Source organism: Lactuca virosa, chromosome 5, assembly GCF_052849685.1.
Source record: "Lactuca virosa cultivar CGN04683 chromosome 5, Lactuca_virosa_CGN04683_v6, whole genome shotgun sequence".
In the NCBI taxonomy this organism is placed as follows: domain Eukaryota; kingdom Viridiplantae; phylum Streptophyta; class Magnoliopsida; order Asterales; family Asteraceae; genus Lactuca; species Lactuca virosa.
Genome location: NC_136430.1, coordinates 19,397,845 through 19,411,316, shown reverse-complemented (window position 1 = coordinate 19,411,316; position 13,472 = coordinate 19,397,845). Strand labels below are relative to the sequence as shown.

Sequence of the window (13,472 nt, the reverse complement as noted above, 5' to 3'; positions counted from 1 at the left end):
CAATAACATAAAACAATCAAGGATTCTAATATTGATTGAAAAACACTCGATAATACCAAATGATAATGAAGATAGTTTAGCTTAATCGAGATAGCCAATCTCCTAAGGAACGAATTCCAAATTTCACACCAAAGATAGATCCCCACTCCCTGCACACTACCCTCTTCTTATACTATCTGACATAATAGCTAAATAGTATAAAATGCCCCTAATGTCCCTTTATTTGTTGAATTTCCCATATTGCCCTTATCTATCATATATGGCAGAAGTTGATGCATAACAATGGTGTGCTCTGACTCCTATGGTAAGTGGTTTTACACTCGATTTTGACTTATTCTATCGAATAGCACTTCCCATGCAACCTTTTATTTTTGTTTTTCAAGAATCTCAAAAATGAAAAATGTTTTTTCTGGAATTGATTCTCTCATTTGTAAAACCATTTACATATAAATGTAATATTGATTATTGAATTTAAAATCATTTTCCAATAAATGAGATGACTAATAACTTACAAACAAGTGGTATCTCATTTGCATAAGATATCCATGTTAGATGGCTTGCACACCGAATATAAGTCGACAATTACGTATTACATCTATCTCAACCACGTTGATGTCAAATCAACATTTACCTACAATACTATCTCGTAATGGTAGTTTTTAAACAACAAAGAGTTTTAATGCTAAATTGTGTTAAAAAAAATAGTTTAGTGATTAAATTTGTATGCCAAACATAATACATTACCCTCTAAAGTCATAATACATTACCAAGTCATTAACCTTTTCCATGTTGTACATTAGGCATGATTACATTTTTATGAATTGCTATATTTTAAAGACAGACAACATAAGATGTTGCCCCACAGGGGCAAGAAATATATATCACACCACATGTTCTCTTGATGAAACTGTGATTTTCCGCATATTGTTTAATCTATATTTGCTTATTAAAATGATCATGACTTGCAGACGACATCATGGTAAAAACCTATAGGTATTAAATATAGGTATTTGATTAAAAACTTTAGAGTTACAATAACATTTAATCTATAACTAAGAAATTTTTATAGCGAGAAACATTGATTATAGTAACATTAGATAAAAACAAAAAGGTACTTGTTAAAAACATTATACAGGATCTTCACTTCACAAACCAACCTCCCACAATATCCTACATACTTTTTATTTTTGGTAACAAGATGACCACCATAAGTATGTACACACACAGCATGTTATGAAACAAGTAGGAATGTTTTTAGGTAACTAGCCAAAAGGTTTTAGATGGAAAGCCCTGCAAAAAGCAACTCTAGCTCCTCATCTTGTGATGTAGTCCTCTGGATTTATAAGAGAAAAAAAAAAAACAATATTTATTTCCTGATAGTGGTTATAATGAGTATCTGATAATGGTTATAATGATTAATGAGTATAGAGAAGATAAATCATCCTTTAGTTTTTTGAGTAATCGATAATGGGGGTCCTATGGATAATATTTATTTTCTGTTAGCATCATTTATCAATAATCCTTGATGATTTTCCATCTTTTATTTTCTGTTCATCAATGAATTGTAGAAATGCAACTTCCTTTTATCCATACCTGAACAGATAAAAGCTGTAGAATTTTATTGAGAACCCGCATACGATGAGTTGCATAAGTGCTATGCGCAGGAAGCTGGTTCACTTTCTTAATTTCTTCATGAACTGCAGTTTTCTTCTCCTTGGGTCCCATTTGTTTTCCTCCACTTTTGGGCTGAGTCGTATAAACACTCTGCATACTAGGATCTTCAAAGGAACCAAGCGTAAATTGCTCCATTCCTGATTTTATTGCTAAGCTACGCTGCACATATATGAAAACAGCGTTATTTAAACCTGTAAGGAATTGAACCCTAGATGCGGATTTATAGGGACAATTGCTAATGCTTCCTTCTCGGAACGCATCTACTTAGAAGGCTAACAGATGATCTTGAAAATGAAATTAGGGTTTAAAGTGTCGATCACAAAGAGTTGCAATTAGGGTTTAAACTGTAAATCAAAGACGTATCAAAATTTATGTTTGAAAGACAGAATCTACATGTTGCGAGCGGGCGATGGGGTGAACAACTTACGGTTGCTTTTTTTTCAGTCTGATAAACCCGATCAAAACTTTTCCTAGGTAACCTCTGGAATTCCCTTTGCCAAATTTGGTTTTCAACGTTTGATGTTCTCGAACTAAAAACCCAAACTAGAATTATATTCCAAAGGGATAGTGACTTAACTTTCTCAAACAATTGGAATTTTATAGATTTATTTTTTCTGATAATAGGTTTTTAAATTATCATAAAAAAATTTGAATCGCCTAAATTTATACATAATTACATACATATAAATATTGAAAAACATATCTATGAAAAAAATTATTTAATTAAATATTGTATTGTTCTTTTCAAATGTTATTTCTTTATAGAGTTTTTTTTTTCAATTCATATGGTTTAAAATGTAAATATAAAACTTTATATTTTTAAGAAGTATATAAATATTTTTGTATACTTAAAAATATTCATATATATATTTTTAGAGGTATAAATATGTACTTTATGTTTTTTGGAAATATTAGTTATTTTTTTTAGAAGTATTAATATGTTTTTAAGAAGTATAAAGTTACATATTTTTACGTATTTAGAAAATTACTTCTAAAAAATATATTATATTTCTTATAAAAACATAAAAAAATTATATTTATACTTCTTAAAATATATTAATATTTTTGAAGAATATATTCAGTGACGAATCTAGTTGGTAACCAGGGGTAGTCTGTGCTACCCCTCAAGCTTGTCCGAGAAATAGAAAAACATTTGATATTGTCGTGGTGCTAGTACTACATTAGAGAGGTGCTAATCCTTATACGTTGCAGAGGAAGATGATTAGAAGAAGAATCATACCAGTATGTGTTCCTAACCCATCCTATCCTCAAAATTATGATTATTATGATTCCCTCCACACACTTTTTACTTAGATTCCAAATGAGTTTCCGCATTGTTTTTTTTTCATAATCGATCCAATCTGCAACCGTTAATAAGTTTTAATTTATTTGGGTATTCCTTATTGTTGGAAATTAATAAGTGCTAAGGGTGTGTTTGGTACAGAGAAATGAAATTGCAGCAGAGAATGGAAATGCAGAGAAAGAGAATTAAGCTAGAGAAAGAGAAATAACTTCCTTGTTTGGTAGAATTGAGAATCCACCAGAGAAATGTTTTTGAGAATCATTTCTCTTGTTTGGTTGTATCAAGTAATGAAATGGAAATGAATTTTTTTTTACCTTGTTTATTCATTTCAAACAACATGTTTTGTAAAAATGGATTATGATTTACATCTTAATTAGTCAAAATACGCATCTTTTATGTTTTTAATTTTTCATTTTAACATTAATTGTTACCAAATAATTTATTTTCTAATCAATTAATATTATTTTATATACATCTTGTATTGGAAAACATATTTCTAATATAAATAAATAACTTACAAATATATTTTAATAAATATGAAAATCATACTATTCACAAACTATGTCCAATGTAGGATATGCAAAAAGTAAAATTCAATATTCCTAACAACTAAAAAAACATAACTATGTATAATAGAGAATGTGCAAAGAGTCAACTTCACTATTCGTAAAAACTACAAAAAAACATAACTTAAAATAACCTAATCATGATATTGAACCATCCGCAATCATTTCCATGTAACAAATCTTTTCTTCTTCTGTCATCTTAAAAAACGCTCGGGCGCGAAATTGATCTTTGCTAAATATGTCAATCGCCTTAATTCGCTGTTTGACATTAATATTTGGCATGCGTTGTATATCTTCAACAACTTTATCTATCATATCACATGCTTCCTTGTTTTCTTACTTTCCTATATTGTATATTGTTTCATTAAGTTTCTCACCAACCTCCTTGAAAGTCTCTTTCATTTCTTTCGCTGCTTCCTTATAAGAGCTTTCGGCGTCATCCGTTGGAGGCCGTTTGCGTTTACTATTGACACGAGCAGTTTGTTGTGTCTCTTCAACAATATCTTCCAACCCTTCTACATCAACAGGTGAGTTTCTTTGTGTCTCTTCAGTCACATCTTCTTCTCCAAGATCAGTAGCTCCATTACCAGTAGCTCTATCCTTACCAAATATTTTACACAGGTTATCGAATTGGGGAAATGGTTTATCGCGAAAACATGCAGCACCTTTATGACTCTACAAGAAAAACAAAAAATTAATTGGTTAGTATACATTTACAATCCGTTTTAATGATGATAAAAATACTACAAACATAATCATTATAGTACCTTTATGTACTCATCCCAAACTTCAGCATCAGCGGTAACACAACATTTATTCGTATCCCAGCCGAATCCACTTGTGTTTGTTCCATATACCATATCGTGTACGATGTTGAAATGATTTTTCCATGTCTTCATCCCCGATTTAATATGAGGTTCTGCTTTCAAACCCGAGTTAGGAAGACTTACATCTAGTAATTGTTGCACTGCCTTCAAATAACCGGGTTTGAATCCGTTGTCAGCACCACCATACTTTCCGGATACATGTAACTCCAACAATGCTTCAATCAACTTTGTATCCTCTTCAGTAGTCCATGTGTGTTTGCTTCGCCCTGCCATGCCTACAAAAAAAATGAAGGAAAAAAACACAACAATGCTGAAATATTAGACAATATTCCTAACAACTCCTACACCATATACATTCTTCAACAAAAGTGAGGATTTGATCCACTAGCCTAAATTGGATTATTTAATCTTCATTTAAAGTGACGCATTTGCCATATATGTATTATTATAGAATGAAATATGAAAAGTTGAAAACTTAAATTACTTATAGGTATTCGTATAAAAGTGCACATATAAATTTGAAAATTAATGCATACTAAAACACCTCTGTCGAAATCATTGTAATTCCAAATTAATGCAATATTAAAACAACCATATGAAATCCTATGTACCATAAAATCAAGTATCTACAAACGATTAACAAAAAAGTATTCCTATGAACAATTGCTTTTTCAAAAAAGCAAATTGGAACCATATAAAAAGCGCAGGCGTCAACCAAATAAAAATACACACGTATAATTGTATTGATGAAAAAGAAATAGAAAGAAATTACACCTTCAATTGAGCAATAGTAGAAATAGGAGTAGCGTTTGATCAACAAGAATTTGACGTGATGGGGGTAGAAGTAACGCAGCAGTAGGGTTTATGGTGAAGGTTTACGCAAGTGATGGAATAGATCAACTTATATTGAAGCGTAATTGTTGATGGGAAGATTCGAACGTGATACCCTATTGACGGATACAAGCGTGATATCAATTCTCCGCTTTTTTTTTTATTTCCCAAGAGTTGTTTCTCCCATTTTCTCTATAAAATATAGAGAATTAATTAGGTGGAGATGGAATTAAATTATTTCTCATTCTCTCCTTTTTAAATACTAACCAAACAAGAGAAGTGGAATACATTCCATTTCTCTGCCCCTAATTCTCTCTACCAAACACCCCCTAAGGGTCATTTCATGATGCCTTACAAGTGTTTGATGTTATGCCTAAAAGACCAGATCATATCGTAATGTACTGGGTTTCTTTGATCACGATTTACATTAACTGTTAGGTGTTAAGGGTTATTCCTTATATGTATAGCTAGTTGCTCTCATTGACTGATGGACCTCAAAAGATTGATTTACGAAAGATGCATAAACTTGTTTTTGTTTCATTTCCCATGGACCCCCAAAAATTTAACTGATGGTACCTTGTTTTAACATATATTATTAGTGATGAGTTTATCTAAACTGAGAAAAATGATAAGCACCACTAGTATACCCCCATTTCGTTCTATTTATTTGTGGATTTATCTTAGGGGAAGATATAACAAAATTACATGCTTTTGTGCTTCTGATGGTACTAGGGCCTCCATTCTTAAAGAATAGACAGTTGTCACACCCCGATCCTTGTCGGAATCGATCGAGGCGTGATATATTGTTCAAAGTCTCATGACAACTATGTTATAATATGATTAGATTCAATTAAGTACTAAGTATGCAAACAAGATCCACAACATAAAAATACAAATCCAAATACGAACAACATTTATTACATCAAATTTAAATAGTCTTGTGGATTTCTAAGGCACAACCTATTTTTCATCAACTTCATTCTTCAAATCTGCATCATGGGTAAAAACAGGTCAACTACGAGAGTTGGTGAGTAATCTAATTTTAGTAGAGAAAATTGTGAAGTTGAAACCTTTATAATTGGAAATTTGTTTTCTTTTGAAGTCGGCAAACAATTGTATTTGAGATAACGGTTTATAAATCAAAAATTGATTAACAAATGATAACAACAACAATAAGTCCTCACCCTATATATACATATGTATATATATATATATATATATATATATATATATATATATAAATATATATATAGGATGGAGCATCTAATCATCATACACATTCAACCACGTGCGATCAATCACCTTAGCGTCCCAAGGCGGGGTGGTCAACCCAATAGCGCTATTATTGTCCATAACGTACCTCAAGAATACGGGCATAGTCATGGAGATTAGACTAAAAATGGTAATGCACTACAAGTACATGTAGCGTAAACAAACGATAGTTATACAATTAATGACTCACGTATAAATGTCCCAACAATGTCTCAATTGTGATAAAACAATAAAATGAAGTTGGAACATATTAGAACCACATGATACACCCCAAAAGTATTGAAAATTATAAAATATGGGGTAGATTACTCACATTAGTCCCAAAACGAAATGCGTGTGTCATACGATAGACGGTTCGGGTCAAAATGGCGTAGAACCTAATATAATTAATAGTTTTGGTTTAGGAACTGCTAAACGAGAATAGAGTAATAATACAATTAATTAGACACATATTCTTATATTAGATGAATTAACAATAATTCATTTTGATTATAATATTAAGGTATTCATTTGTTAAATGAATTTTAAATTGAATTAATTACTTTGCATAATTAATTTATATTTTTAATTTAGGCCAGATTTTAATAATTTCTTATTAAAATAATAACTTGCCCAATTATAATTATTTACATATTTTAACAATTATTTATATGAAATAATCATTAAAATGCATTTTTACATGCTTAAATACTTAGGAAAATAGTTTTAAATAGTAAACAGTATTGAAAAATTATGAAATTATTAGGAAATCATTATTGCATACAATATGAATTACTCTAAAATTTGTATATTTTTCTGAACTGTTTTAGTATTTATTTAATATTTTAATGATTAAACAACACAAAATTCGGGAAAAATAGTAAATGATTCTCAAAAAATCTGTAAAATTAACCATAGTTTTATAACATGATGTAGAGCTCAGTGTATAAGTTTCAGATATTTGTGACTATGTGAAGTATTTTTTATATATTTCATTATTAATTAATCAATAAAATCATAAATAATAGTAAAAAGTAATATAAATGCATAAAACTTCATATATCATGTTTAATCAGTATACAGGTCATCCCAGAATTTTCTCAGAATTTATTGAATGCAAAAAGTATTTTATGTGAATTATTGCCCTACTTTATTGCAATAGTTATAGTAATTCAATAAAAATAAATTATTTTCTGAAAATTTCCAGAACTTCTTATTTTATTGATGGGATTCTGAGAAAAATCAGGTTTATGCATAAAATGAGTTTTAGATATTTTGGTGGATTTAATTTGTTTCTTGTATGAATATGAAACTTTTAACAACATACCTTGATGAATGCTTCAAGAGGGATGAAGATTTGAGTATAATAGATTGTTCTTGGATGGAATATGAGTATTCTTGGAGGAAATTTCGAGATTGAGAGTGAGAGAAAGAATAGAGAAGGTTTAAGTGGTGAAGAGAATAATGTGTTGGGAGAAAAAGGAAAGGAAAGTGGATGGGAGGTGTGAGTGGGAGACCATGGGAATAATCTTTTTGCTTTTGGTGGTCTTCATAATTTCCCACTAACACAAGCATCTTTTACATAATTAATACAAGAGTTTTATAAAATTTAATGTAAAGTTTATAAAAATAGAGTTTTATAAAATTTAATGTAAAGTTTATAAAAATGGAGTTTTATAAAAGATGAGTTATTATTTGATTATAACAATCTACTTTGATTTGAAGTTTAATTATAGCATTCAAGTTTGATTCTTTTAAATTTAATTAGAGCATTATACTTTGATTTGATTTTAATATGGTATCATAATTTAATTTGATTATAGTTATAACGTTGTACTATACTATGTTGCTATTAACGTCAATTTATATCGCAGTGTATGAGTTTCGATCCTATTAGCGTCAAGTAATCTTGAGTAGGGTTTGAATGAGATTGCGAGAGGTTTCGTTTGTGATCTTTTTGAGTGTCCGGCTTCGCAACGCAAGGTCCATAGACCCCGTTAAGCCATGATTTAGTGTCCTACACAATCCCGATGATTGTGCAATAGTGTTTTATCGCTTTGGTTCATTGTTTAGCACTGTTAAGGCTAAGGAAAATCAAACACATGAACTTTCCAAATGATGTTTTCTCATTAAAATAGCGAATTATACAGTGATTACATAACGTAAACCCTATCATACAAGGGTTAATGGAGTTGACCGGTTTGACTAGTTGACTTTGTTTGACTTTGACTTGACCGAAATTTGATGGTTGCCACATCATCCCCCCGTTAGAGGGAATTTCGTCCCGAAATTTGCATTTTGATTGGGACTTCAAGAGTTTGGAAAAAGATGTGGAAAACTTTTCGTAATACAAGAAATTGATTATGGTGAGGAACAACCCTCCTGATGTCACATGATGACCTTGGAAATTTCTTATTGTAACTTGAACTGAGTCAATTTAAAAGGAGTTTATTGTTTTGGGATGATAGAGTATTCTATGTGTGCTTTTATACTCCCTGTTTTATCCTTGGTATTACCACTATGAATATTTTATAACGTAGTTAGCGAGTTCCATCATTACGAATGTTTCAACAAATTTTGACGAAATTTGCATTATAAGTCCTACAAGTTCTTTTATAGTCGATTGACGTAAACTAGTCGTATATCATTAAGATTGCAAGGGCATTTTGGATGGGTGACCCCGCCTTAAGCCCACAACCAAACAAGGAACAGGGAATGAGGCGGAATCACACATTCTAAGTCCATAGAATCTTAATGATATATGACCATAATGTTTACACTAGCCCTCATAGATTCCAGGGGCGTAGTATTATTGGGCTAGAAGTAGGAATTGTAGTTCAAAATAAAATAGTTATAGGCCTGCTATCTTCAAACTTGGGCTTTGTCCCCTCCCGATTCCTAATCAAAATGGTCAAATACTCCCATTTCTCCAAGCGACCAAGCGGTATCAAGAAATCAAAATCGATTCATCCCCATTTTCCCAATTCGCTGCCTATCTCGCCTGCTGTTCGTTTGTCGCTGTCTCGCCAAGTCAGTCGCCTGGTCTCACTCTCGCCAATCGCCATCGCCAAGTTCCCAAGTCCCCATTCTCACTTCACAGAAATCAGGTATGTAATCCCGAGACCCAAATCCTGTTCAGATGTTCTTTCTTTTCTGATTGTAAGATTGTTGATTGTTGGTGTTGGCGTATTGCACTGCTGCTGTTGTTTTCTGTCAATTTGTTGCCTATTTATGCGTTACTACTGTCTTACTGAGTTTCCTTTTAATTTGGTTGTCATTTGCGATTTGGCGATTTGCCAATTTGATTTATAAGTTATGAACTTGTAGATTTGGTTATTGATTTGGTTATGCTTAACAGCTTGTCAGCTTCAAACAAAACTGAAAAGTGACAACAAAGATTGATTTGGTTATTGTTAAATGAGTTATTGGTTATTGTTCTAATTTTGAATTTGATTTTGTTTTGATTGGATCAATTGTTCCTTCATTTTGATTTTTCTAGATATAATCATGGGAAAGATGAAAACATTGAAAGAGAAATTGTTGTCTGCTTACTAATATATCATTCATAATCTGTTTTTAAAGACATTAAAGGCTGTCGGGCTGAGTTGTAATTCTTTTTCTAGGTGTTTTTGGTGTTTATTTGTAGAAAACAATCTGTTTTTTTTTTAATTTTAATTTCAGTTTATAATATTTTCGCCCCCCCCCCCCCCCAAGTTAATTGTTCAAGCTCCGCCACTGATAGATTTACTAGTAAAAACCCTGAGTTTTTTTTACATAGATGATAAGACTTATTTGGGTTTTGCCGTGTTCTCAAGATTCATGGTTTATATACTTGAATCGATGCTAGTTTTAGTAATAAAAAGAAATTTTGAATTTAAACGTCGAGGTTAGAAGCTTGTACTGATATTTAAGGGGTTAAAAAATAAAATTTTATTAGTTACCTATAGCGACACACAAGTCATAATTTGCATGTGTGAAGACTTGGAGTACTTTCTAATTGGTTCGTGTGTGAAGACTTGGAGTACTTTCTAACTGGTTCATGTGTGAAGACTTGGAGTACTTTCTAATGAAAAGTATGCTACTGGGGAAATTTGAAACTGGTACGTAGCTTTAAAGTCAAGAATATGCGGTAGGCATGTGATGTATTAAATGCATGAGGCACATAAGTCATAATTTGCGGCAACATATACGTATATGTGTGTGAATTGAAGAAGAAGGTTACAGCTCAAAGACCATATATATTCATTTCCTCTTTATTTGTTTATTAATTACTTCTCCCACTTCACTTATATAAATCATCACATTCTTACCGCAACTTTTAACTTCTCCCTCACAAATGGATCCACCTGCAGATCATCAAAACCCCATATATGACCTCGATTGGTTTCCGTACTTTGATCATCAAGATCTTTTCAGGTATATATAAACGTCACTCATTACCCCATCTTTCGCACAAAAAAGTGATTTTGTCTATATTGATCAAAACATGGTTTGGATTTGTAGTGATCAAAAAGAGTCTTCCATCGTGTTGGATTTGATTATCTTGAGTTTTTGGATTTTTGCAGTCGTGACAGGCTCGACCATCATGATTACGAGTTGTCGGAAAAATTGCATGAAGTGCTCGATCAGAACGTTTCCACAGTACTTAACAAAGATCAAAACATCATTTCTAGAAATGAGTTTCACGATTTGGATCCCCTTGAAGATATAAGCTTACGGGATTGTTGGGAGGATGGTAATTTACCATTGGTTAGTTTCAGTGAAGACTGTAAATCCGGTGGTGAGGCTACATGTAGTTCTAGTGCTGCCACCATTGATCACGGTGGCCGGAAGGAGGCAAAGAGATTGAGACCATTGGAGTTTGAAGAGATAGCGAAGTACTTTGAGATGCCGATAATCATGGCAGCAAAGGAACTAGGGATAGGGTTAACATTGTTGAAGAAAAGATGCAGAGAGCTAAACATAAACAGATGGCCTCATAGAAAACTTAAGAGCCTTCAATCCCTCATTCAAAATGCCAAGGTAAACTACGATAATAACCTTCTATACATTACTCATGCATGTATGCATGCACTTGGTAACCAAAGTAGTTTTGGTATTTTCTAAAATTTTAATTATTAGTTTCTTTATAACATAAACATAGGCCCTAGGCATATGCCACATCGAATCAATTGTTTTACTACGATTTCTGATTTATATTTACATAAACTTAACTCATTGTAAATTTTGTGAACTCACACGAAAAATATATTGCATCTACCTAAAAAACTAGGAGTTGGGATTAAAGGAAGAGGTAGAGACGTTAGCAGGGCACAAGAAGATGATGGAGAAATTGCCAGGTATGGAATTGACAGAAAGAACAAAGAAGCTTAGGCAAGCTTGCTTCAAAGCTATTTATAAGAAGAGAGGACTTAACAATCCTTAGTCCTTACCTTTTCTTTTAGCCATTTTGTTATAATTAGTGGATTTTAATCTACATTGTATGTGTTTTTCTCTTGATAGATTGATACCCTTTTTAGTTTCATTGTGTTTGTCTATTGATTTTTAATGCAGAAAATTTTGTATAATTTGGGTATTATAGTTTGTATTATGTATTTAGCTATATTCTAGATTGCCGACACGACTACGCTGACGACTCTATACCAGAGGTCTATATAAATAGACTTATGAATTTAGTAGGAATAACTTGATTATAATCTTGTGATTTGTTCCATGTCTGATCCACTCCTAAGATTCACTCGACATGCCCCCAGTTATGTGTAATTAAAATTTTATTAGACTGTTGATCCTAATGAGTCTACCCTAAGTCCACAACCAAACAAGGAACATGTCAACTATGAGAAACATGCATATGGACTTGCGAGTTATTTGTAAATTGATTATGGAAATAAAGTTTTTTTTTTAGACATTGTTGGGTAAAATAATTGTAAAATACTTGTTGGGCCATTGTTAGGAGTGTTGGGCACCTTTTGGGCTTTCCATGGTTACTAAATGTGAAACATGTAGCACTTGCGTGGGCCCCCACAAAACTAAGTTTTCACATTTCTTTCCCACTTCTAGGCCCATTAGGGAACTTAATAGTCCAATGAGTTTGCCATTTTGGAGTGTATCCTTTCGGATACGTTTGATAAGGTCAGGTATTTTGATGGCTCAAAAGTAATGTGAATGACGCGCTTTAGCCTATAGGTTTGGGAACTCTCGCCTTTGGTCCCCAGATAAGCAAACTGGTCCCTCGGTTGATTGGGATGTATAAGAATGCTTACCTAGTCAGGACTTTCGGGCTACCGGCACCTCCCCCTTCCAGTTACTACGCGTCCATTACTATGATCCTACCCAACTAGAGTGGATGACTTTGAATTTCCTATGAGCTCTAAGGAATATATATGTATATACATTTTTTTTAAACCACTTAAAAATGTGTGTGATTTTCAAAGAAAGAGGAGAATATTCACCAGTGTATGCACACATATAAGTGTCAGGAGTAATACGTATGCACCTAAGGGAGCAATTAACACACAAAGGTATTCCTAGGATTTTCTAAGTGTGAATTGCATGCAGTTGTGTGTGCATTTTATAAACTAGCATACGAGAGGACCCTAGAGGCTATAGACTAGGTCAAGGCAATTAACCTAATTCCCTATAGTCAAGGGCTCTGATACCAATCTGTCACACCCCGATCCTTGTCGGAATCGATCGAGGCGTGATATATTGTTCAAAGTCTCATGACAACTATGTTATAATATGATTAGATTCAATTAAGTACTAAGTATGCAAACAAGATCCACAACATACAAATACAAATCCAAATACGAACAACATTTATTACATCAAATTTAAATAGTCTTGTGGATTTCTAAGGCACAACCTATTTTTCATCAACTTCATTCTTCAAATCTGCATCATGGGTAAAAACAGGTCAACTACGAGAGTTGGTGAGTAATCTAATTTTAGTAGAGAAAATTGTGAAGTTGAAACCTTTATAATTGGAAATTTGTTTTCTTTTGAAGTCGGCAAACAATT

At 32.3% G+C, this 13,472-nt stretch overlaps 1 protein-coding gene and 1 pseudogene across 1 annotated transcript; both read right to left on the bottom strand.

The window, feature by feature from the left end:
* Positions 1 to 1,040: 1,040 nt before the first annotated feature.
* LOC145113116 (uncharacterized) lies at positions 1,041 to 2,292 on the bottom strand. The gene is made up of 3 exons (XM_079049231.1): positions 2,102 to 2,292; positions 1,594 to 1,833; positions 1,041 to 1,333 (listed from the first exon to the last, which is right to left on the bottom strand). Exons 2-3 carry the CDS (start codon positions 1,807 to 1,809, stop codon positions 1,277 to 1,279), a joined length of 273 nt encoding a protein of 90 aa, XP_078905357.1. The 5' UTR covers positions 1,810 to 1,833; positions 2,102 to 2,292; the 3' UTR covers positions 1,041 to 1,276.
* A 1,389-nt stretch (positions 2,293 to 3,681) lies between these two features.
* Positions 3,682 to 4,643, bottom strand: LOC145111053 (uncharacterized; annotated as a pseudogene).
* Between the last annotated feature and the right edge of the window lie 8,829 nt (positions 4,644 to 13,472).